General features: G+C 49.4%; 1 protein-coding gene across 5 annotated transcripts in view; it reads right to left on the bottom strand.

Annotated features, from left to right (window-relative positions):
• ARMC8 (armadillo repeat containing 8) overlaps positions 1-27,387 on the bottom strand; it is a 182,327-nt gene that overhangs the window by 19,772 nt on the left and 135,168 nt on the right. For all 5 annotated transcript variants that reach the window (XM_063933049.1, XM_063933050.1, XM_063933053.1 and 2 more), the window contains 3 exons: positions 25,277-25,372; positions 21,697-21,792; positions 14,352-14,424 (listed from right to left, as the gene is read on the bottom strand). In XM_063933049.1, the coding sequence (XP_063789119.1) occupies positions 14,352-14,424; positions 21,697-21,792; positions 25,277-25,372 (265 nt within the window). The remainder of the gene's footprint in view (positions 1-14,351; positions 14,425-21,696; positions 21,793-25,276; positions 25,373-27,387) is intronic.

Raw genomic sequence — 27,387 nt, 5'->3', positions numbered from 1 at the left:
TGAGCGATTCCATCTTGAACTTGAATTTTTTTATGTACATGTTCAAGGATTTCAAATTTAAAATGGGTCTCACCGAACCGTCCGGCTTCGGTACCACAAATAGTGTGGAATAGTAACCCCGGCCTTGTTGAAGTAGGGGTACCTTGATTATCACCTGCTGGGAATACAGCTTGTGAATTGCCGCTAGCACCGCCTCCCTGTCTGAGGGAGCAATCGGCAAGGCAGATTTTAGGAACCGGTGGGGTGGAGCCGCCTCGAATTCCAGCATGTATCCCTGAGATACTACTTGAAGGATCCAGGGATCCACCTGTGAGCGAGCCCACTGATCGCTGAAATTTCTGAGGCGGGCCCCCACCGTACCTGGCTCCACCTGTGGAGCCCCACCGTCATGCGGCGGACTTGGAAGAGGAAGCGGGGGAGGACTTTTGTTCCTGGGAACCTGCTGTCTGTTGCAGCCTTTTTCCCCTACCTCTGCCTCTAGACAGAGAAGACCCTCCTTTTCCACGCTTGCTTTTCTGGGTCCGAAAGGACTGAACCTGATAAAATGGCGCCTTCTTAGGCTGTGAGGGAACATGGGGTAAAAATGCTGACTTCCCAGACGTTGCTGTGGAAACTAGGTCGGAGAGACCATCCCCAAATAATTCCTCCCCTTTATAAGGCAAAACTTCCATGTGCCTCTTGGAATCTGCATCTCCCGTCCACTGACGAGTCCATAAGCATCTCCTAGCAGAGATAGACAATGCACTTACTTTAGATGCCAGCCGGCAAATTTCCCTCTGTGCATCTCTCATATATAAGACTGAATCTTTTATATGGTCAATCGTTAGCAGAATAGTGTCTCTGTCTAGTGTGTCAAAATTTTCTGACAGTTTTTCTGACCATGCAGCAGCAGCACTGCACATCCAAGCTGACGCAATAGCTGGTCTAAGTATAATGCCTGAGTGTGTGTATACAGACTTCAGGATTGCCTCCTGCTTTCTATCAGCAGGCTCCTTAAGGGCGGCCGTATCCTGAGAGGGTAGTGCCACCTTTTTTGACAAACGTGTGAGCGCTTTATCCACCCTAGGTGGTGTTTCCCAACGTGACCTATCCTCTGGCGGGAAAGGGAACGCCATTAGTACCTTCTTAGGAATTACAAATTTTTTATCAGGGAAAAGCCACGCTTCTTCACACACTTCATTTAGTTCATCTGATGGGGGAAAAACTACGGGTAGTTTTTTCTCCCCAAACATAATACCCTTTTTTGTGGTACCTGGATGTAAATCAGAAATGTTTAACACCTCTTTCATTGCCTCAATCATGCAGTGAATGGCCCTGACAGGCATTAGGTTTGACTCATCGTCGTCGACACTGTTATCAGTATCCGTGTCGACATCCGGGTCTGCAAACTGAGGTAGCGGGCGTTTTAGAGCCCCTGACGACCCCTGAGGCACCTGGACAGGCACGAGCTGAGATCCCGGCTGTCCCACATTTGGCATGTCGTCAAATTTCTTATGTAAAGAATCTATACGTGCACTCATTTCTTTCCATAAGTTCATCCACTCGGGTGTCTGCCCCGCAGGGGGTGACGTCCCTTCAAAATGCATCTGCTCCGCCTCCACCTCATTATCCTCATCAAACATGTCGACACAGCCGTACCGACACACCCCACACACACAGGGAATGCTCAACAGAGGACAGGACCCACAAAAAGCCCTTTGGGGGGACAGAGTGAGAGTATGCCAGCACACACCAGAGCGCTATATATATACAGGGACTAACTGAGTTATGTCCCTAATAGCTGCTTTTCATATAATATATGTATATATACTGCCAAATTTTATGCCCCCCCTCTCTTTTCCCTCTTACTGTTACTGTATATTGCAGGGAAGAGCCAGGGAGCTTCCTTCCAGCCGAGCTGTGAGGGAAAAATGGCGCCAGTGTGCTGAGGAGATAGGCTCCGCCCCTTTTTCGCGGCCTATTCTCCCGCTTTTTATGGAATTCTGGCAGGGGTATTTACCTCATATATAGCCTCTGGGGTTATATATTGAGGTATTTTAGCCAGCCAAGGTGTTATTATTGCTGCCTCAGGGCGCCCCCCCCCAGCGCCCTGCACCCTCAGTGACCGGAGTGTGAAGTGTGAGAGGAGCAATGGCGCACAGCTGCAGTGCTGTGCGCTACCTTGGTGAAGACAGAGTCTTCATGCCGCCGATTTTCCGGACCATCTTCTTGCTTCTGGCTCTGTAAGGGGGACGGCGGCGCGGCTCCGGGACCGAACACCAAGGACTGGGCCTGCGGTCGATCCCTCTGGAGCTAATGGTGTCCAGTAGCCTAAGAAGCCCAATCCGGCTGCAAGCAGGCGAGTTCGCTTCTTCTCCCCTTAGTCCCTCGCTGCAGTGAGCCTGTTGCCAGCAGGTCTCACTGAAAATAAAAAACCTAAGTCTATTCTTTCTAAGAGCTCAGGAGAGCCCCTAGTGTGCATCCAACCTCGGCCGGGCACGAATTCTAACTGAGGCTTGGAGGAGGGTCATAGTGGGAGGAGCCAGTGCACACCAGGTAGTCTGAAATCTTTCTAGAGTGCCCAGCCTCCTTCGGAGCCCGCTATTCCCCATGGTCCTTACGGAGTTCCCAGCATCCACTAGGACGTCAGAGAAAATACTTACCAGCCCCGTTCCTGCACTCCGTCTCCGGTGCCGCTCCTCTGATCTATGGGAGAGACGTCATGACGTCACAGAAAGGTCCTCTCAGCGAACGGAAACTAGACGCTACCTCACTGCATGTCTAGTTTCCCTCAGCGGAGAGAACCTTTCCCTAACCACCACCGCCGCCATCCTAGTTAGTAGCGGCTCTTGCCACGGCGGCGGCGCACCCGGGACAGCTACTGGGAGTAGTAGTAGACCGCCAACGTACCGGGATCACACCTTTCGCGGCACTATTGAGGAACTTTAAGTAGGATTCTTTGTAGGTTGCCAAACAGCCAGGGTAAGAGTTAAGGAGAAGGAAGAGGGAGCAGAAGGGACCTCTATGCCCACTATCGACTTAGAGATGGATATATCACTTGGTCCCAAAAGAGTCTGCAGTCCCACCAAATGTGTAGTGAGGAGCCAACCTCTTCAGTACAATGCCAGCATGTGTGTAGCACCCCAGGAAACATCTTAGCTAGAGTTAAGGGAAATCTATACCAGTGTGATAGAACCTTAAATTGTGTCTCGATCACAAAATAACTAACAGAACTAATTAATGTGTTCTGAAAGATCCCGGACCAATCCTCACCCTCTACATCAGGCTGAAGGTCACATACCAAGTCTCTGGTATATTTATGGAGAGCAGAGTACATATGTTCAATCAAAAATCTATAACCCCTCGTGAGAAAATGCCCGGACGTATAGGGATAAGACACAAGGTCTCAAATGGAGTCAGATCTGACGGAAGATGTGCGCAATTCCCCTCGCTGTATAAAATGCTTTAGTTGTAAATATCTCCAAATCTCAGATGGAGGGAAGGTCCATTTAGCTTGCAGAACAGAGAAAGAAGACACACTCCCCTCATCCACCAGCTGGCCAACTCGCTGCACCCAGTGTTGCATCCATACAGTAAGGCTTCTACTTTTAACAGTTTGTCTCAGGCATTGGAGCAGCTAATGAGAGAACCTTATAGCACTCATAAACATGTAGAAAGTTGCTCTGCAACTGTTTTAACTACACTGTGTCCACGGAGGGTTCCTGAGAGTACAGATGAAATCCAAGCATAGAGGTAAAGTCGATCTGTTATGCTGTAGCAACAACATTATCATATGTATATAATTAACAAGCATAAACTTGTTAATTATATGCATAATGTAAATATTTAAAAAGCATAAGCATTAGCTAGACAAAATATAATATAACAAATTACCACAAATTACTGGTACAAATACTAAATCTCTGAAGCAGTCTGCTACAAGTATTATTACCAAAAATGAATTAGGTTGTAGACCAATAATATATTAACATATATTATTATTTAAGCTGGTAGAAAAGTACAGAAAGATGATAAATTAGCTCCTTTTTATAAACATCCGACATCTGCTTTTGACAGTTTGTTGCACAGACAGAGAACGGCCAGTGAGAGTGTCAGACACATACATCCTGGAGAACAGGGCACTTCTGCTTTCGGTAGTGGACACCAGTGTCTTAAGGTGCATACACACGGAGAGATTTTGGCTATGAGAGATTTTGACTAACTTTTCCCTTGAACTGGCAGTAGGAGATTTTGACTAACTTTACCAGAGATTTTGTCTAACTATGCAAGAGATTTTGGCTATGGGAGATTTTGACTATCTCATTTAAATAAGGGGATGAGTGTCATATATAGGACGATTTTACAGGGTGGCTGGTATTTAAATAGCTGAAAGTTAAAAAAAAAATTTGCGTGGGGTCCCCCCTCCTATGTAAAACCAGCCTCGGGCTCTTTGAGCCAGTCCTGGTTGTTAAAATACAGAGGAAAAAATGAGTAGGGTTCCCCCATATTTAGACAACCAGCACCGGGCTCTGCGTCCGGTCCTGGTTTAAAAAATACGGGGGACAAAAGACATAGGGGTCCCCCGTATTTTCCAAACCAGCACCGGGCTCCACTAGCCAGGGAGATAATGCCACAGCCGGGGGACACTTTTATATTGGTCCCTGCGGCCGTGCCATTACCCCCCCAACTAGTCACCCCTGGCCGGGGTACACTGGAGGAGTGAGGACCCCTTAAATCAAGGAGTCCCCCCCTCCAGCCACCCAAGGGCCAGGGGTGAAGCCCGAGGCTGTCCCCCCCATCCGTGGCCCGGTGGATGGGAGGCTGATAGCCTTTCAATAGTAATATTGTTCTTTACAGGAGGCCTACAGGTCCCAGCAAGCCTGCCCCAGCATGTTGGCACTTGGAGAACCACAAGTGCCAGCATGCCCGGACATAAAGGGCCCGCTGGCACCTGTAGTCCACCTGTAAAGAAAATATAAAAAAAAAAACACAACACATTCTTTTAAAAATCCTTTATTAAACTGGGTCTTCACCTGGGGGCGGAGGCCTTTAAGCTCTTTTGCATGGCCGCCGCCTTCCCAGGGCTTCCGGCGTCTTCACCTGGGGGGGCGCCACCTCCCCAGGGCTTCTGGGGTCTTGCTCCGGCGTCTTCACCTGGTGGGCGGCGGCTGCTAAGCTCTTTTGCATAGCCGCCGCCCATCCAGGACTTCCACGACGTCTTCACCTGGGAGGCGGCGGCCTTTAAGCTCTTTTGCATGGCCGCCGCCTTCCCAGGACTTCCAGCATCTTCACCTGGTGGGCGGCGGCTGCTAAGCTCTTTTGCATAGCCGCCGCCCATCCAGGACTTCCACGGCGTCTTCAGGAGCTCTTCTCCGCTCCTCCTCCGCCGTCGGACTGACAGCCGCTGCCTCGCGCTGACTTATATAAGTCAGCGGGAGGGGGCGGGGCGATGACGCGGCGAGCCGTGATTGGCTCGCGGCGGCCATCTTGAATTTCAAAAATGACGCTGAGGCGCCATTTTTGAAACTGGTACCGCTCCGCTGCCAAACTCTGCAATAGAAAGGTAAATTTCCCCCGCCCGCACCGCTGCCGCAACCCGCCGCCGCCCGCACCGCCGCCGCCCACACCGCCACCCACACCGCCGCCGCAACCCGCTGTCGCCCACACCGCCACCCGCCCCCGCCCGCACCGCCGCCACAACCCGCCGCCGCCCGCACCACCGCCGCCTGCACATCGCTATCGCTGGGAAAAATCGCTGGCCTCTTAAAGTGTTAGCGATTTTGACTAACTTTTGCAGCGACATAGCCAAAATTGACTTGCCTGCACTGACTATTTTTCCCAGCGATAGCGACCTAGCGGGGACGCGCATCGCTATCGCTGGCTGTGTACACACGGAGCGATCTGCACTAACTTTCTGAGCGATTTTGACTATATAGTCAAAATCGCTCAGTTATATCGCTCCGTGTGTATGCACCTTTACAGCTAAATTTTACTGTGTACTGATGAGCACAGAAAGAAAGAGTGAGAAGAATGATACCTGGAACGGTGTACTTGTCTGGTGTAGACTCATGCCGCTAGCTATGGACCCTGTACTCGCATTAAAGAGGTCCCATGATCTGTCTGCTAACTTTGTTCTCCACGCGCATCAGTGAGCTTTGGGCGCATATGAGCCTGTCGCCAATTCACTCGTTGTCCTTCCATGAATCACTTTGCTAGGCACTGACCACTGCATACCAGGAACAGCCCACACCACCTTCCGTTTTACTGATTCTCTCACCCAGTTATCTAGACATCATAATTTGGCCCTCGTCAGTTGCTCAGATCCTTTACACTTGTTACCAACACATCGGCTTCAAAAACTGAGTGTTCACTTGCTGCCTAATATATGCCACCCCTTAACAGGAGCAACTGTAACAAGATAATCAATATTACTAACTTCAAATGTCACTGCATTGAATGGAATGGCTGATCGGTGTGTTTACTAGAGATATATATATATATATATATATACACACAGTGATCGCAAAAACGCGCTATAGCGCGTATTTTACCCGATTTTGAGGGAAGGTGACTCACTTTTCTGAAATGGGCGAGTCCCCGGGGACGCGCTCTGCTGCAACAGCCAATCACTTCCTGTTAAGTCAGTGATTGATGCCTGTGACTGTGGCGGGAGAAGGTGAGCACCGCGGAGGCGCCGATTCATCACAGACTTGCTGTTGCTGAACCCTCCGCTCCGGCGCCCGTGCTCATGGACTGAGCGCACCGCCTCTCCGCAGGTCAGTTTCCCCGCCGATCCTGACAGCCGCTCTGAGCGCCGGCCAGTGTGTGTGTGTGTGTGTGGTGTACATCTCCCGCCATATCCCGGTCTCCGTGCTGCTGTAAACGGACTTCTGGCTGCCGGCTCTCGCCGTGCCTGCCATATGGGCTCTGCCAACGAGGAGGTGCTTGCACTGTTGCGGTGTGTAAGTGGAGGGGGCCAGTTAGTGTGTGTGTGCCTGGGGTACAAGGGGAGATGGTCAGTTACTGCTTGTGTGTCCGAGTTGTTTGGGGGGGGGGGGGCAATTGCTGGGTGTGTGCACGGGGTATAAGGAGAGAAGGTTAAATTACTGCTTGTGTGTCCTGGTTGTATGGGGGTTGGGGGCAATTACTTGGTGTGTGCACGGGGTATAAGAGGGGGGGGGGGGGATTATGAGGTGGGCAGATGTGTGTGTGTGTGTGTGTGCCTGGAGTATGAGGTGGGCAGCTGCTGAGTGTGCCCCGGGTATGAGGTGGTCAGCTGCTGAGTGTGCCCGGGGTATGAGGTGGTTAGATGCTGTATGTGTGCATGGGGTATAAGGTGGGCAGATGCTGTGTGTGTGTGTGTGCGTCCGGGGTATAAGGTGGGCAGATGCTGTGTGTGTGTGTGCGTGCGTCCGGGGTATAAGGTGGGCAGATGCTGTGTGTGCATCCGGGGTATAAGGTGGGCAGATGCTGTGTGTGCGTCCGGGGTATAAGGTGGGCAGATGCTGTGTGTGTGCGCGTCCGGAGTATAAGGTGGGCAGATGGTGTGTGTGTGTGTGTGTGTGTGTGCACGCGCGTCCAGGATGTGTGGTGGGTAGCTGCTGTGTGTGTGCCCGGGGTATGATGCAATGTGTCTCAGCGCTCTACCTGGTGCAATGTGTCTCGGCGCTCTACCTGGTGCAATGTGTCTCGGCGCTCTACCTGGTGCAATGTGTATAACTTGCTCTGCCTGGCGCATTGTGTATAACGTGCTCTACCTGGCGCAATGTGTGTAACGTGCTCTACCTGGCGCAATGTGTGTAACGTGCTCTGCCTGGCGCAATGTGTGTAACGTGCTCTGCCTGGCGCAATGTGTGTAACGTGCTCTGCCTGGCGCAATGTGTGTAACGTGCTCTGCCTGCTGCAATGTGTGTAATGTGCTCTACCTGGCGCAATGTGTGTAACGAGCTCTACCTGGTGCAATGTGTGTAACGTGCTCTACCTTAGTGCAATATGTTTAACGTGCTCTACCTGGTGCATTGTGTATAACGTGCTCTACCGGTCGCATTGTGTATAACGTGCTCTACCTGGTGCAATGTTTATATTTGATTTACCTGGTGCAATGTGTCTTAAGTGTTCTACCTGGTGCAATGTTTATATGTGCTCTACCTGGTGCAATGTTTATATGTGCTCTACTTGGTGCAATGTTTATATGTGCTCTACCTGGTGCAATGTATATAACGTGCTCAACCTGGTGCAATGTATATAACGTGCTCTACTGGGCACAATGTGTATAATAATGCGCTCTAACAGGCGCAATGTGTATAAAGTGCTCTACCAGGAGTAATGTGTATAACGTGCTCTGCCTGGCGCAATGTGTATAAAGTGCTCTACCTGGTGCAATGTGTATAATGTGCTCTACTTGGAGCAAAGTGTATAGTGAGCTGTACCTGGAGCAAAGTGTATAACATGCTGTACCTGGAGCAATATGTATAATGTGCTCTACCTGGTGCAATATGTATAACGAGCTCTACCTGGCGCAGTGTGTATAGGAGGTTCTACCTGGTGCAATCTGTATAAGCGGCACTACTGTGTGGTGTAATGTGAATTGGCACAATTATGTGGTCACGCCCCTTCCCCGTGAAGCCACGCCCCTCAAATTTTGCGGCGCGCACTGCCTGTGCTTTACGATCTGGTAAGGTGGAACACCAATTCACTTTCTGCCTAAGGGCACCAAAATGTCTAGTTACAGCTCTGGTGCAGGGTGTCCTGCATGCTACACAGCCCAGCAGCACTATCACCCCATCCCCCCACCTTGCAACACTTTTGTAGTGTCCAAACAAGATTAAGATTAATAAGAACCTTCATTTCGATGGGACCTAGAAAAGGACCGGTAGGACCCCAATTCTTGAAAGTGAGGGGTCCCTGGGACCCACTTTTTTTTGGGATCAGCGCGATCACTGTATCTCCTATATATTTGCCCAAGTCTGTGACTCTGTGCCCGTAACGCTGGGCGGAGTCACAGGCACAGATCTGGCCAGGAACAGTCCCCTCCCTCTCTCCGCCCAGTCCCCTCCCCATCTCCGCCCAGTCCCCTGTCTCCCTTCTCCCCGTACACTCTCTCTGGTGACACCGCAGCCGCTGACTGTGAGCGGAACTCACACTACCCGCCTCACAGACTAGCGGCTGCTGCAGAGTTCAGGGGGACATGCTGACACTGACAGCTGCTCTCGCTCCCTCTCCCACCCGCGGCATCCACCCGTCACTTACCCGCGGTCGCGGGTGAAAAGGGGGTGTGGCTTCACGGAAGGGGGCGTGGCTTCGCGTCCGACCCCCCGTTTTCGGCACATTGTGGGTCGGGGAAGTGCTGGCTTCTGCACTGTGACAGGAGCCGGCACTTTGGTGTCACCCCTCAGAGGGTAACACCCGGGTGCGGCCCGCACCCACGTTGTGGCGCCACTGCTCCCGCCCCCACCCGTAGCACAAACACCCGCCGCATCCACCCACCACCCGCGGCAATCCCGTCCCCTCCCCCACCCAGAGCACATACACCCGCGCCACCCACCCGCGGAACTCCCGCCCCCTCCCCCACCGGTAGCACCAACACCCGAGGCAAACCAACCGCATTCGCCCCCCACCCGCGGCACTCCCACCCGCAGCACCAACACCCGCGACACCCACCGCATCCACCCACCACCCGTGGCACTCCACCCCCTCCCTCACCCGCAGCACCAACACCCGCACCACCCGTGGCACTCTGCCCCCTCCCCCACCCACAGCACCAACACCCGCTGGCCCCCCCTGCGGCACCCAACGTATCCCCCACATCCGCTCCCACCCGTAGCTCCCACACCTGCAGCACCCCCCGCCCCTCCCCCACCCGCTGCAACCCTGCCCCTCCCCCATACCCACCTCTCCCCCCTGCTGCACCCTTCACCCAACCCGCACCACCACCGCAACTGCCCCATCCTGCACCCACCCCTCCCCCACCCGCACCACCTCCCCAACCCTCGGAACCCCAGCAGCTGCCTCCCACCACCCAACTGCACCACCACTGCTCCAGCCCCTGCCCCCCCTCCGCACCTGTCCCCCACCCACAGCACCTCCCCCACCCCCATCATCTACAGACACCTCCCCCACCCCCAGCACTTCTACAAACCATCACCCAACCTCCCCCTCTGCAACCCCAACTCCCCCTACATCGCCCCTCCCCCACACACAGCACCTCCAGACCCCCTCCTTCATCCACAGCCTCCTGCACCTGCCCCTCCACCACCAGCATCTACAGGCCCCATCCACACCCCCTCCCAACCCACCCGCAGCATCCTCACACCCGCCCCTTCCCCACCGCCGCACCCCCTCCCCTGCCCTCCCCGCCGCAGCTGCACCAACCGCCCTACCCCAACTGCGGTATCCCTGCACCGGCACCCTCCCCCACCCACTGCAGCAGCACACCTGGCCCACTACAACCGCCGTAACCCCACACCCACCACTCACTCATCCACAGCGCCCACGGACCCCCTCCCCCATCCGTGCCATCCCCGCACCCGCCCCTCCCCTAGCTACCGCACATCCACATCACCTACCCCATCCAGATCACGTACCCCACCCGCAACACCCCTGCCACTCCCACAACCACAGCACCTACCCGCCCGCATTGTCTACAGGCACCCTCCACATCTGCGGACCTCCCACACCTGCCCCTCCCCCACCCGCAACACCTCTGGACCACCACCCGAACCACCTCCAGACTCCCTCCCCCATCCACAGCTCCCCCGCATCCACCCCTCCCCCATCCACAACATCTACATGCCCCATCCGTGCCATCCCACACCTCCCCCACCCACAGCACTTCTGAAACCCATCACCTAAGCTCACCCCCCCTGCACCTCCAAACGCACACCCCTACATCGCCCCTCCCACACACACACATCACCTCCATACCCCCTCCTTCATCCACAGTCCCCCTCCCCCACCCCTCCCCCACCAACAGCAACTACACTCCCCATCCGCGCCCCCTCTACACCTCCCCCACCCACAGGACCTCTGCACCCTTTACGCCATCCATGCCCCTGCACCCACCCCTCCGCCACCCACAACACCTCTGGACCCCCTCCCACACCCAACCCTCTACCACACGTAGCACCTCGAATCACCATCCACAGCCGCTACAAGTGATTCCCACGGATAGGAACCTCACTGAACCCACCCCCTTTCCAAACCCCCCAAACTTTTGTGAGTATAGTTGCTAGCAATGGACATTGGATTAATTAGAAACACTAATACTGTGGCCATTATGTGTATAAGCAACACTGCTACCTGTGCCCATTGTGTATAAGTGGCGCTGCTACCTGTGCACACTGTGTGTATAAGCGGCTCTGCTACCTGTGGTCACTGTGTGTATAAGCGGCTTTGCTACCTGTGGGTATTGTGTGTATAAGCCGCTCTGCTACCTGTGGGTATTGTGTGTACACGTGGCTCTGCTACCTGTGCCCATTGTGTGTATAAGCACCTCTGCTACCTGTGGGCACTGTGTATAAGCGCCTCTGCTACCTGGGGGTATTGTGTGTATAAGCGTCTCTGCCCCCTGTGGGTATTGTGTGTATAAGCGGTTCTGCTACCTGTGGGTAATGTGTGTACATGTGGCTCTGCTACCTGTGCCCATTGTGTGTATAAGCCCCTCTGCTACCTGTGGTCACTGTGTGTATAAGCGCCTCTGCCCCTGTGGGTATTGTGTGTATAAGCGGTTCTGTTACCTGTGGGTAATGTGTGTATAAGCGGTTCTGCTACCTGTGGGTATTGTGTGCATAAGCGGCTCTGCTACCTGTGGGCATTGTGTGTATAAGCACCTCTGCCACCTGTGGGTATTGTGTGTATAAGCGGCTCTGCTACCTGTGGCCATTGTGTGTATAAGCGGCTCTGCTACCTGTAGGTATTGTGTGTATAAGCGCCTCTGCTACCTGTGGGCACTGTGTGTATAAGCCCCTCTGCTACCTGTGGGCACTGTGAGTATAAGCGCTTCTGCCCCCTGTGGGTATTGTGTGTATAAGCGGCTCTGCTACCTGTGGGCACTGTGTGTATAAGCGCCTCTGCCCCCTGTGGGTATTGTGTGTATAAGCGGTTCTGCTACCTGTGGGTATTGTGTGTATAAGCGGTTCTGCTACCTGTGGGTATTGTGTGTATAAGCGGCTCTGCTATCTGTGGGCACTGTGTGTATAAGCGCCTCTGCCCCCTGTGGGTATTGTGTGTATAAGCGGTTCTGCTACCTGTGAGTATTGTGTGTATAAGCGGCTCTGCTATCTGTGGGCACTGTGTGTATAAGCGCCTCTGCCCCCTGTGGGTATTGTGTGTATAAGCGGCTCTGCTACCTGTGGCCACTGTGTGTATAAGCGGCTCTGCTACCTGTGGCCATTGTGTGTATAAGCGGTTCTGCTACCTGTGGGTATTGAGTGTATAAGCGGCTCTGCTACCTGTGGCCATTGTGTGTATAAGCGGCTCTGCTACCTGTGGCCACAGCACCTTCGTATCTTATCTACAGTGCATTGCTGTTACTCATCTGGTACTTCATAATGCAGACACTAGCAATATATACTACACTCTACACTATGTTATTCATTGTGCCCTGCGGCCACTCTGCACGCCCTCACAAAGGCCTACGCCCCCTTGACAATCGCACGCCCTACCCCCTTACAATATTTACCCACTGCCATAAAAAAAAAAACAGGTAATACTCCATATAATAACAATTATAGCACAGCTGAAGCCCATGCAGGGGATAATGGATCGTAGCCCCTTGCAACGGTATTTTCTGTCTAACACCTTCCCTCTCTTTATCCTCTCCCTACCACCCTGCCTCTCCCTATCCTTTACCGATCGCACAGCGTTTCTGTACATTCCCTTTCTCTCCCCCTACGCCTCTCTATCTTATCTCAACCGGAACCCATTTCTGTATGCCCTCTATACTGCCCTGCGTTTCTGATTCTGTTATCTACCGCCCTGCGTATGTTCAAAGGCGTGCAGAGGTTAACGGGGCGTAGCCCCTAACGACGGTGTGAAGAGCGCCCGTAGGGCGCGATGAATCACCTAGTATATATATATATATAATTCATTCAGAAATGGGTGGCACTCACAAGGACATTTCACAACGAAAGAAATCACAAGAGAGACTGAGCTCTACCACAGCTCAGTCTCTCTTGTGATTTCTTTCGTTGTGAAATGTCCTTGTGAGTGCTACCCATTTCTGAATGAATTACATTGGCATGTAGCCAGGGAAGGCACCGAGGTAGTTGGAGATTAAGACAGCGTGCCGGTCATTTTGGGGAAAAAAAAAAATATATATATATATATATATATATACACACACACACACACAGGTTGAGTATCCCTTATCCAAAATGCTTGGGACCAGACGTATTTTGGATATCGGATTTTTCCGTATTTTGGAATAATTGCATACGATAATGAGATATCATGGTGATGGGACCTAAGTCTAAGCACAGAATGCATTCATGTTACATATGCACCTTATACACACAGCCTGAAGGCAATTTTAGCCAATATTTTTTATAACTTTGTGCATTAAACAAAGTGTGTCTACATTCACACAATTCATTTATGTTTCATATACACCTTATACACACAGCCTAAAGGTCATTTAATACAATATTTTTAATAACTTTGTGTATTAAACAAAGTTTGTGTACATTGAGTCATCAAAAAACAAAGGTTTCACTATCTCACTCTCATTCAAAAAATTCCGTATTTCGGAATATTTGGATATGGGATACTCAACCTGTATTTATATATATATATATATATATATATATATATATATATATAGAGAGAGAGAGAGAGAGAGAGAGAGAGAGAGAGAGAGAGAGAGAGAGAGAGAGAGAGAGAGAGAGAGATACACACACACACATACATATATACACACACATACATATAAACACACACATACATATAAACACACACACCTCTTTATTAAATATGCACAATGACTTACAATGTATGTATCATTTAATACAAGTAATACTATCTACAGGGAGCACGGTGTTCACGCCTAATGGCAGATTTTACAGCCACAGAAAATAAATAAATACAGAACATTTACCGTAAAACAATATTGGAGAGGAGTGGTATTAACCATCAGATAAACACTGATTATTACATGATGCTGTTTTAGCCGCCTACCCTTTGTGCACAAAACCAACATTTAGCTCCACAAAGTTAAAAATAATGTTTTCACCAATAACCAGTGTTTACTAAATGTAACAGAGAACGCCATTCCCCCATAGTCTAGCCCCTTCAGCTGAGGATGCACCGAATGTGCGAGCCACATAGACCTCCAGAAGGTGTGTATAAATATTAAATTGGGCTGAAGTATCGCTTACCTTCCTCTTCATTCCACGTGAGGTTAGCGATGCAGAACATGGCAGCCAGTTGCAGCTTCAGGTTGGAATGACCCTGTAATGTGGAAACAGAACAAAACAACGATCACCACAGCCTTAGTTTGTTAATTAAAAAATATAAAATCAACGTAACAGAGATTTTCTCGCCTTTCATTTTTTTCATTAGAGGGAAAGAGACCTTGCTAAACAGTTAAACAATTTTCAACTGCAACCGGACATAGCAGAGAATCAGGGTGCGATTGTTAGATACTTTTATACACTTTACAATGACCTTGTCGAGCTTTATCCTTGAAAAATCTCAATTTCAAACTCAGACTTCTTCCTCATTACGCATTAAATACATGAGAAACAAATCTCTCTGTTGCAGACAGCAAAGGAAATCTAGGTTCCCTATCTTCTATTTGGTTACTGGCTACCCTCAATCCTGATGTGTGTCGTATGTGCAGAAATTGTGAACGCAAGAGATTTTATTAATTTAAATAAGAATTTACTCACCGGTAATTCTATTTCTCGTAGTCCGTAGTGGATGCTGGGAACTCCGTAAGGACCATGGGGAATAGACGGGCTCCGCAGGAGACTGGGCACTCTAAAAGAAAGATTAGGTACTATCTGGTGTGCACTGGCTCCTCCCTCTATGCCCCTCCTCCAGACCTCAGTTAAGGAAACTGTGCCCGGAAGAGCTGACACAACAAGGAAAGGATTTGGAATCCAGGGTAAGACTCATACCAGCCACACCAATCACACTGTACAACTTGTGATAACCATAGCCAGTTAACAGTATGAACAACAACTGAGCCTCAATAACAGATGGCTCACAACAATAACCCTTTAGTTAAGCAATAACTATATACATGTATTGCAGAAAGTCCGCACTTGGGACGGGCGCCCAGCATCCACTACGGACTACGAGAAATAGAATTACCGGTGAGTAAATTCTTATTTTCTCTGACGTCCTAGTGGATGCTGGGAACTCCGTTAAGGACCATGGGGATTATACCAAAGCTCCCAAACGGGCGGGAGAGTGCGGATGACTCTGCAGCACCGAATGAGCAAAGGCAAGGTCCTCCTCAGCCAGGGTATCAAACTTGTAGAACTTAGCAAATGTGTTTGAACCCGACCAAGTAGCAGCTCGGCAAAGCTGTAAAGCCGAGACCCCTCGGGCAGCCGCCCAAGAAGAGCCCACCTTCCTTGTGGAATGGGCTTTTATCGATTTAGGATGCGGTAACCCTGCCGCAGAATGAGCTTGCTGAATCGTGTTACAGATTCAGCGCGCAATAGTTTGCTTTGAAGCAGGAGCACCCAGCTTGTTGGGTGCATGCAGGATAAACAGCGAGTCAGTTTTCCTGACTCCAGCTGTCCTGGCTACATAGATTTTCAAAGCCCTGACTACATCCAGTAACTTGGAGTCCTCCAAGTCCCGAGTAGCCGCAGGCACCACAATAGGTTGGTTCAAATGAAACGCTGATACCACCTTAGGGAGAAATTGGGGACGAGTCCTCAATTCTGCCCTGTCCATATGGAAGATCAGATAAGGGCTTTTACACGACAATGCCGCCAATTCTGACACACGCCTAGCCGAAGCTAAGGCCAATAGCATGACCACTTTCCACGTGAGATATTTCAGCTCCACGGTCTTAAGTGGCTCACACCAGTGGGATTTCAGGAAATCCAACACAACGTTAAGATCCCAAGGTGCCACTGGAGGCACAAAAGGGGGCTGAATATGCAGCACTCCCTTAACAAACGTCTGAACTTCAGGCAGTGTAGCCAGTTCTTTTTGAAAGAAAATAGATAGGGCCGAAATCTGGACCTTTATGGACCCCAATTTTAGGCCCATAGTCACTCCTGACTGTAGGAAGTGCAGAAATCGCCCCAGCTGGAATTCCTCTGTTGGGGCCTTCCTGGCCTCACACCAAGCAACATATTTCCGCCATATGCGGTGATAATGATTTGCTGTCACATCCTTCCTAGCTTTTATCAGCGTAGGAATCACTTCATCTGGAATGCCCTTTTCCGTTAGGATCCGGCGTTCAACCGCCATGTCGTCAAACGCAGCCGCGGTAAGTCTTGGAACAGACAGGGCCCCTGCTGTAACAGGTCCTGTCTGAGAGGCAGAGGCCATGGGTCCTCTGAGATCATTTCTTGTAGTTCTGGGTACCAAGTTCTTCTTGGCCAATCCGGAACGATGAGTATAGTTCTTACTCCTCTCTTTCTTACTATCCTCAGTACCTTGGGTATGAGAGGAAGAGGAGGGAACACATAAACCGACTGGTACACCCACGGTGTCACTAGTGCGTCCACAGCTATCGCCTGAGGGTCCCTTGACCTGGCGCAATATTTTTTTTTAGCTTTTTGTTGAGGCGGGACGCCATCATGTCCACCTGTGGCCGTTCCCAACGGTTTACAATCTGCGTGAAGACTTCTGGATGAAGTCCCCACTCTCCCGGGTGGAGGTCGTGCCTGCTGAGGAAATCTGCTTCCCAGTTGTACACTCCCGGAATGAACACTGCTGACAGTGCTAGCACGTGATTCTCCGCCCATCGAAGAATCCTTGTGGCTTCTGCCATTGCCATCCTGCTTCTTGTGCCGCCCTGGCGGTTTACATGGGCGACCGCCGTGATGTTGTCTGATTGAATCAGCACTGGTTGGTTTTGAAGCAGGGGCTCTGCTTGACTCAGGGCGTTGTAAATGGCCCTTAGTTCCAGTATATTTATGTGTAGTGAAGTCTCCTGACTTGACCACTGTCCTTGGAAGTTCCTTCCCTGAGTGACTGCCCCCCATCTTCGGAGGCTTGCATCCGTGGTCACCAGGACCCAGTCCTGTATGCCGAATCTGCGGCCCTCGAGAAGATGAGCACTCTGCAGCCACCACAGCAGAGACACCCTGGCCCTTGGGGACAGGGTGATCAACCGATGCATCTGAAGATGCGATCCGGACAATTTGTCCAACAGATCCCACTGAAAGATCCTTGCATGGAACCTGCCGAAGGGAATTGCTTCGTAAGAAGCCACCATCTTTCCCAGGACTCGCGTGCAGTGATGCACCGACACCTGTTTTGGTTTCAGGAGGTCCCTGACCAGAGATGACAATTCCTGGGCCTTCTCCACCGGGAGAAACACCTTCTTCTGTTCTGTGTCCAGAATCATGCCCAGGAAAAGCAGACGCGTCGCAGGAATCAGCTGCGACTTTGGGATATTCAGAATCCAGCCGTGCTGTTGCAACACTTCCCGAGAGAGTGCTACGCTGACTAACAACTGCTCTCTGGACCTCACCTTTATAAGGAGATCGTCCAAGTACGGGATAATTATAACTCCCTTCTTCCGAAGGAGTATCATCATTTCGGCCATTACCTTGGTAAATACTCTCGGTGCCGTGGACAGACCAAACGGCAACGTCTGGAATTGGTAATAACAATCCTGTACCATAAACCTGAGGTACTCCTGGTGAGGTGGGTAAATGGGGACATGCAAGTAAGCATCCTTGATGTCCAGCGACACCATAAAATACCCCTCTTCCTGGCTTGCAATAACCGCCCTGAGCGATTCCATTTTGAACTTGAACTTCCTTATATAAGTGTTCAAGGATTTTAAATTCAGAATGGGTCTCACCGAACCGTCTGGTTTCGGTACCACAAACATTGTGGAATAGTAACCCCGTCCCTGTTGAAGGAGGGGAACCTTGATTATCACCTGCTGGAGGTACAGCTTGTGAATTGCCGCCAGTACTACATCCCTCTCCCTGGGAGCAGCTGGCAAGGCTGATTTGAGGTAACGGCGAGGGGGAGTCGCCTCTAACTCCAGCTTGTATCCCTGAGATACAATTTGTACAGCCCAGAGATCCACCTGTGAGCGAACCCACTGGTTGCTGAAGTTTCGGAGACGCGCCCCCACCGCACCTGGCTCCGCCTGTGGAGCCCCAGCGTCATGCGGTGGACTTAGAGGAAGCGGGGGAAGATTTTTGTTCCTGGGAACTGGCTGCCTGGTGCAGCTTCTTTCCTCTACCCCTGCCTCTGGGCAGAAAGGATGCGCCTCTGACCCGCTTGCCTTTCTGAGGCCGAAAGGACTGTACATGATAATACGGTGCTTTCTTAGGCTGTGAGGGAACCTGAGGTAAAAAAGTTGACTTCCCAGCTGTTGCTGTGGATACGAGGTCCGAGAGACCGTCCCCAAACAATTCCTCACCCTTATAAGGCAAAACCTCCATGTGTCTTTTAGAATCAGCATCACCTGTCCACTGCCGAGTCCATAATACTTTCCTGGCAGAAATGGACATTGCATTAATTCTAGATGCCAGCAGGCAAATGTCCCTCTGTGCATCCCGCATATATAAGACGACGTCTTTTATATGTTCGATGGTTAGCAAAATAGTATCCCTGTCGAGGGAATCAATGTTGTCTGACAGGTTATCAGACCATGCTGCTGCAGCACTACACATCCATGCTGAAGCAATAGCAGGTCTCAGTATAGTACCCGAGTGTGTATACACAGACTTCAGGATAGCTTCCTGCTTTCTATCCGCAGGCTCCTTTAGGGCGGCCGTATCCTGAGACGGCAGTGCCACCTTTTTTGATAAGCGTGTGAGCGCCTTGTCCACCCTAGGGGATGTTTCCCAACGTAACCTGTCCGTTGGCGGGAAAGGGTACGCCATCAGTAACCTCTTAGAAATCACTAGTTTCTTATCGGGGGAACTCCACGCTTCTTCACACAAATCATTTAATTCATCAGATGGGGGAAAAGTCACTGGCTGCTTTTTCTCCCCAAACATAATACCCTTCTTGGTAGTAACCGGGTTAACATCAGAAATGTGCAATACATTTTTCATTGCAGTAATCATGCATCGGATGGCCTTTGTAGACTGTACATTTGTCTCATCCTCATCCACACTGGAGTCAGACTCCGTGTCGACATCTGTGTCTACCATCTGAGCTAGCGGGCATTTTTGAGCCCCTGATGGCCTCTGAGACGCTTGGACAGGCACGGGCGGAGATCCCGGCTGTCCCAAGGCTGCTGCGTCATCGAACCTTTTATGTAAGGAGTTGACACTGTCTGTTAAGACCTTCCACATATCCATCCAATCCGGTGTCGGCCCCGTCGGGGGCGACACCACACTTATCTGCCCCTGCTCCGCCTCCACGTAACCCTCATCAAACATGTCGACACAGCCGTACCGACACACCGCACACACACAGGGAATGCTCAGACTGAGGACAGGACCCCACAAAGTCCTTTGGGGAGACAGAGAGAGAGTATGCCAGCACACACCACAGCGCTATATAACACAGGGATTTACACTATAATGAGTGATTTTTCCCAATAGCTGCTTATTATCCTATTTGCGCCTAAATTTATGTGCCCCCCCTCTCTTTTTTACCCTTCTCGTACAGGATACTGCAGGGGAGAGCCTGGGGAGCGTCCTTCCAGCGGAGCTGTGAAGAGAAAATGGTGCTGGTGTGCTGAGGAAGAAGGCCCCGCCCCCTCAGCGGCGGGCTTCTCTCGCGTTTTGTATAGCTTAATGGCGGGGGTTTTTACACATATACAGTTTCCCAGACTGTATTATGTGTATTTAGTGCCAAAAGGTATTCTTATTGCTGCCCAGGGCGCCGTGCTGTGCGCTGCCTTAATGAAGACCGGAGTCTTCTGCCGCCGATTTCATCTCCTTCTTCTGTCTTCTGGCTCTGCAAGGGGGACGGCGGCGCGGCTCCGGGAACGAACGATCGAGGTCAGGCCCTGTGTTCGAACCCTCTGGAGCTAATGGTGTCCAGTAGCCTAAGAAGCACAAGCTAGCTGCACGCAGGTAGGTTTGCTTCTCTCCCCTCAGTCCCACGTAGCAGTGAGTCTGTTGCCAGCAGATCTCACTGAAAATAAAAAACCTAACAAATACTTTCTTTCTAGCAAGCTCAGGAGAGCCCACTAGGAGCACCCAGCTCTGGCCGGGCACAGATTCTAACTGAGGTCTGGAGGAGGGGCATAGAGGGAGGAGCCAGTGCACACCAGATAGTACCTAATCTTTCTTTAAGAGTGCCCAGTCTCCTGCGGAGCCCGTCTATTCCCCATGGTCCTTACGGAGTTCCCAGCATCCACTAGGACGTCAGAGAAATTTACAATAAAATCATTCCCATTTGATCTATACAAAAGATGCCTGGGGACTGCCTAAGTGCCCAATGCTTTCTGTAAGCAGAATTGTATGTGCCTTACATTTTTATTTACCAATTATCTTTACATTCAAACTATTGCAAGCTTTTGATGTTTCTCCTAGAACTCATCTATTGTCCTTAATTCTGCAATAAGAAGACAAGACTAACCGATCAGCCCCATCAGATATAATAGAACTGTTACACTTGCTGGGGTTTTTTTTTTCTCCTAATCCATTACTAATCTTGGACTATTGGATTTGCTACGGGTCATCTGTAATGTAGCCCCTCCCCTACATAACGCCTCCTTGCAATAGCTCCTTAATTCTTATCTAAAAAAGCCCTCAGGACCATAAGTGGACCATACGATTAATGGTAACCACAGAGCCATGAAGGGTAGGGTTGTAGAGTCCTCCCTCCTCTTAGGGAGACACCAGTGATCTTGGGGACGTCCCGAAGCGGTCACTAGGGTTAAGGTATACTTCGGAATACCATGAAAGATGAAGAACATTAAGCAAAGCCAACAATGTTGGAAAAAGACCACCGTGCACTGTAACATTTTAGAATTGTGCTCATGGAATCCACCCAGCCTGGGATCTCTATAGCACAACATCCGGTAAGCTGTCTTCAACCTGGAAGATCTGATCATGGGGCTATGAAAATGAACAGAGATCTGATCCTATCGGAACAAGACCCGGAACACCCAAGCCATGCCTGCCAAGACTGTGGCAGCCTAATCTGTGGCCCTCCTAAGGGACCAGAAGAGCATCAACAACATAAAAACAGAGCCCGGCCAATGGCTCACATTACAAAGAGGGAATGTTACACATTACTGATTTGCCAATTGGACCATAAATTAAAAAGAAAGATACAGTACAGGCTGCCATCTGTAGTGCACCTGCTAAGGCACTCCGAAAAACCAAATGAACTATTGCAAGGAGGGATTATATAGGGGAGGATATACAAACAGTTTGAGTGCTAAATCCTGCATTGCACCCTCTATACCCCAAGGTTACCTGTGTCCCTCAAAGAGAACCTAAGAGTCAGCGAGAAAAGTTAGCAGCCTGCATTAATGAGCAGATGAAGGGGCAAGTTGTATTGCTAATAAAGAGGCGTAATTACAAAGCCTTGAAAGTAATTATTTACAACATGTTAAATGGAACACTCATGGTGTTAGGGCATAAGTCGTCCACTTACCACATAATACTTTATTTTCTGCAAAATGTCATCGTTTGTCATAATAAGATCTTTAGCTGTTGTGCCATCTGCTATGTTGGCGAGAATGCACAGGGTCTGGAATATAAGCAATACAGGTCATATTCTTGCCTGATCTGTAGCAGACCGCTGTCCTTTACCTAATTCCCATTGCCATATATAAACGACACTTCGTTTTGCTGACACTTAACCCCCTTCTTTATTCGAAATAAAACATTATTGTTCGAAAACATTTACACAGGTCACGTTTTTGGATCATCATTTATTTCAACGTCTGTCCAATATTTCTACTGTGCAAGTGTCCATTACGAAAATTTCCTTTATCCCTTCCAGACCATACTGTTCCTGCATTCCCGGGTTATTCTGAATACCTGATAACATCACAACCCAGCTTGTAGTACCGGCAGGTCAGCCAGCCTTTGCTTGATAACATAAAGTTAGCATTGTAACATACAACCCACGAGTATGAGGCCTAATGGTTGAAAAACACTAAGTGTACAAACTAAGGGCCAACTGGTTGACAAAGTGTTGACGTAAACTAATAAACTAAATCCAATTTCTCTTGTAGTGAAGAAGGAAGTGGTACTGTACTGTAGTGCATGAAGGGGCTTCAATTGTTACAAACAGAATTGAAACCTTTTCAGATGAAATACACAGCTGACCTGCAGAACCAATATAATGGGTGTTCGGTATCCGGACTATCGATCTACACTACAAAAGGTCTACAGTCAATAGGTCTACCACTAATGGTCGAGAGGGTCAAAAGGTCAACACACATAAGGTACAGATGGAGCCCTCTTCATCTTTGCCTTTAATAGGATTAATTAAACTAAGGGAAGTCGGACTTAGTGGGTCATTCCGAGTTAATTGCTAGCTGCATTTGTTCGCAGCGCAGCGATCAGGCAAAAAAACAGCACTTCTGCGCATGCGGCGCAATGCGCACGCGCGATGTACGGGCACAACGAATGATGTAGTTTTGCACAGGGTCTAGCGAAGCATTTCAGTCGCACAGGCAGCTGCAGAGTGATTGACAGGAAGTGGGCGTTTCTGGGTGGCAACTGACCGTTTTCAGGGAGTGTTCGGAAAAAAGCAGGCGTGCCAGGAAAAACGCAGGCGTGGCTGGGCGAACGCAGGGCGGGTTTGTGACGTCAAATCCGGAACTGAATAGTCTGAAGTGATCGCAAGCGCTGAGTAGGTCTGGAGGTACTCTGAAACTACACACAATTTTTTTGCATGCGCTCTGCGATACATTCGTTCGCACTTCTGCTAAGCTAAAATACACACCCAGTGGGCGGCGGCATAGCGTTTGCGCGGCTGCTAAAAACTGCTAGCGAGCGATCAACTCGGAATGACCCCCTTAATCACCTGCTGAAATGACTTAATCCCCTACTGTATTGTTCTCTCTGTATTGTATTGCAGCTGAGAACAGTAGATGAAAGCTTTATGCTAATAAGCCATGGTGCACCTAGGCGCAGCAGAGAAGCCAAGATGAGCGAGGTTCCATCTGTACAGTAGACACAAGTTTTTTCTTTTTTCTTCTACTTTTTATTACTTTACCATTCACGTGGACTAAGATTGGGAATTGTAAATCCGAAGCATGGCGTGCGAAACGAGCCAGGCGAGGGGACGTGGTACATTAGTGGGGCTTGTGTGTGGCAGAAAAGTGACAAAACACCACAAAAACCCCCCATAAAAAAAAATGGTGTCCACCTTTTTTGTGTCGAACCATTTACATGTCTGCCTTTCCTACTTATTCTATGACGACGTTTTGACCCTTTCGACCTAATGCACGTCTAGTGGTAGACCTATTGACTGTAGACCTTTATAGTGTAGATCTAATAATTCCCACCCGGGTGTTCCACCACCTCTAGAGAACTCGTTCCATAAATCAGGGTTTCCACACATTTTGTGCAACACCTTATATAAACTAACGGCCTATTCCCACAGCTGCACAGATATGCTCCCAGTCTCGCAAGCCTTCCGTATCTGGAACATGGGAGTAATCTGATCGGACTCCTACGGCTCGTTGGAAGTGAGCCACGACAGCCCAAATACAATACAGTAATACTAGATTACTTCTGTGCCCTTCAATTAAGTTCCGGTCAGGAATTCTGCCGCCGCGATCGCATCCTAATACATGTCTAAGTTCTTATCGGATGTGACTGATCTGCTTACACATTTGTCAGTTTTATTAGTCGCTACCAGAAGTGTTATCAGTCATTCGGCAGAGAACAGCACAAAGATCAGAAAATGTAACAAGCGGATTTGCACTTCTGGAACGCTCGTCTGCGAAAAACTGCAAACCATACTTATCAAAACGTGGATATTTGTTTGTCATACACTTATGAAAGGTTCATACACCTTTAAGCACGAGGAATCGCTTGTACAACATGTTCCACTGGATGTCAAACTACATGTAGGTCTGAATGCAATGGCCTGCGAGCTGCCGGAGATGTATTTTTAAAGAGGCAATCATTATATGTGGCAAAACCAACCACTTTTTGCCGTGTAAACGATTGCCGCTTTAAAAATACGGGCACACTCGCACAAAGTCCCGTGCTTCCGGCGGCTCGCAGGCCATTACATTTAGCCCATGGTGTTTAATAAGACATTTTGAAAACCAATTACACGCTTTAAGTCAAAACTATAGCAATGACAGATTACTCCACATGAAGACATTCGTGTCAAATATCCCGATGAGATGATCAGTATGTGAAGACCATGGACAAGAGCCAAAAAGTAAATTAGGGTGATGTTTACTGTAGTGAAGAGAACGAAATGGATGCAGCACAATAAAATGTACTCTACATCTAGTTTACGGAGCCATTAAAAAGGTTACTGACAACTGGGGAAAATTTACTAAGGTTGGAGGTTTTCTTTTTGGGGTTTTTTTTTTTTTTAAGAACTGGTGCTGTTGCCCATAGCAACCAATTAGAGTCTATCGATTATCTTCTAGAAGCAGTTAGATAAATATTAAGTAGAATCTGATTGGTTGCTATGGTTTCATGCCATTGTGACTGGTATGTATAATTCCCAACCCCCTGGAACGTACGGGATACTCACTATTTTTCAGGTGTAACTTCCACATCTCGCCAACATTCTAGTGAAATGGAAAGAGGGAGGGGACAGGACCAATATGACGCAATTCTATGAGAATGACATCATTCCCTCTTAGTCCCGCAATTCAAGGGATGATTCCATGTAGGGGGCGAGGCTTAATGACAAACGTACGGCTCCACCCCCTCAGCCAGTACCAGCTCCGCCTGTAGAAAACTCGGCAAGTGTGTGTCAATGGTAGCCTCCATCACCCCTAAATTTTAGATCGCAACCCCGTAGAGTTGCATATTAAAATACAAGAACTGCGGTTCCTATATGTAAGGGCACTGCGCCGGGGAAAGCAATTTTGCATTGCTCAAGAACTGATCCCCTAGACTACTGTTAACCCTCTGCTGGTGATAATGAATACTGTCCATCATTCATTACAGTGTAATTAGAGTCATCGTTATAAAAGGTCACGCTGGTGCAGTGTAATACGGCTGGCAGGGAACCTGTTGTAACTTACTTGCTCCTTGACCTCTATATTATGCTCCCCTTCAAGGATGAAGGTCACGGCTTGCATGATGTGCTTCCCATGCGTGCTCATTATCTGGTCTATGTGCTTAACGTGCAGATAGAAGACAAGGAAAAGAGGAATAATGTTATCGCTAGGAGGGAGGCGAGGGTTACATCAATCTACGTGCTGGCAAAAAAGAATTCTCTCCTGTAACAAAGAATAACTTTATAATAATTAGGATGTACACCGTGTAGGGATACACATTCACTACAGTAATAACCCTTCGGCCGAGTGATCACATCATTCACTGCAGAGTCACAGCTGGTAATGTGTGCAGACAACAGAAATGTACTCTATTACGAAAATAAAAAACAGATTATGGGGGTCATTCCGACCTGATCGCACGCTGCCGTTTTTCGCAGCGCAGCGATCAGGTCACTGCTGCGCATTTGTATGCACCGCAATGCGCAGGCGCATCGTACGGGTACAAAGCAGATCATTGCTGTGCGATGGATTTAACGAAGAATCCATTCGCATAGCCGATCGCAAGGAGATTGACAGGAAGAAGGCGTTTGTGGGTGTCAACTGACCGTTTTCCGGGAGTGGTTGGAGAAACGCAGGCGTGTCCAGACGTTTGCAGGGCGGGTGTCTGACGTCAATTCCGGGACCGGACAGGCTGAAGTGATCGCAGTGGCTGAGTAAGTTCTGAGCTACTCAGAAACTGCACAAAATGTTTTTGTACCGCTCCTGCTGCACATGCGATCGCACCCTTGCACAGCAAATATACATTCCTCAGTGGGCGGTGACTATGCGTTTGCACGGCTGCAAAAAGTACCTAGCGAGCGATCAACTCGGAATGACCCCCTATGTTCAATCACACATAGCAGTGCTGCTCAAACCGGGTACTGGTGGGACCCTAGCAGTGCATGTTTTCCAGATCATCTAGCTGGAGCACAGGAGTTTTAACTGACTGACACAATAGATCTATAGGTGGTACTAATTATTCCTGAGGCTACCTTGAAAACACGCACTGCCAAGGATCCATGAGTGCAGAGTGTGATAAGCCCTGGAATATAGGAATGATGACCGGAGGGGATTCGGAATTAAGAAGTGTGTACGGAGGAGAACAGCCTATGAATGCCTGGACCACAGAGTTAAATGGAAGTGTCAGACAGGTAGAACAGGCTCACTAGGCATGTGGGAATGAGGTGGGGGTAGAAGTTGTGTCCACATACACCTATCCTCAAATGGTGCCAAACAGCCCCATTTGGTGCACCGCTGACTTTGCCAGAAACTTTTTCACAAATATGAGTCTTATTTGCATCACTAATGCGACTTAAGTCACAAATCTGGATAAAAAGGTAAAAGACGGAGGTCGATAGGAGTGGTCCACGCTACGCCTCGCATCGTTATGCTTAATCTGCAACTTTATACCAAGGCCACTGTAAGCAAAGCGTTATGCACATAACACGCAATAAGGAAAGAGTACAGGATGGTCTACCTGTGGCATAGCGTTTAAGTCGTGCCAGGCGTCTCGTGCCATATGGCACAAAAAGGATAGGACACATCTCTTCTTCAGTTTCCCCACCTCAGTAATTGCTGGTGTCCTCATCCACGCACTTTTATTTGCTGAACACACCTGTGGCTTTTTGGAACATACGGATACTTGCAAGGACTGTATATCAGATACCACATAAGCCCTTTCCACTAACAGCGACTTACAATCGGAGCTACCATCTCAGTTAGGAGCTGCATGAATATCTCGTACCCCTTGGTACATCGCCGTCTTCAATATCTGGACACGGTAATTAATCCACATGCCAAGAACGTCTCACTTATCACAGTGAGTACACACTATACAGCAATCCAGCTCAGGTCTTCATTCCTTCATGTACGGTTGTACATCTATACATGCTTATTTTCAGAAGCATGTGTTTATTACGTGTACTATCGCTAGATGTGTAATATAAATCAACGTGATTTTATCTTTTGGTGATCTCACACCGTTTCATTAATCCGCGTTGTTTCTTTTTACAAGTTTTAATTTCTGCACCAGGTTCTGGTCTTGTAGACCGTGGCGGCTTTTCCCCCCGTTTTTTAATCTGTAATACGGAGTAGCA

Source organism: Pseudophryne corroboree, chromosome 7 (assembly GCF_028390025.1).
Source record: "Pseudophryne corroboree isolate aPseCor3 chromosome 7, aPseCor3.hap2, whole genome shotgun sequence".
Taxonomy (NCBI): Eukaryota; Metazoa; Chordata; class Amphibia; order Anura; family Myobatrachidae; genus Pseudophryne; species Pseudophryne corroboree.
The sequence above is the reverse complement of the archived record's forward strand: the minus strand, read 5'-3'. Positions and strand labels throughout refer to the sequence as shown.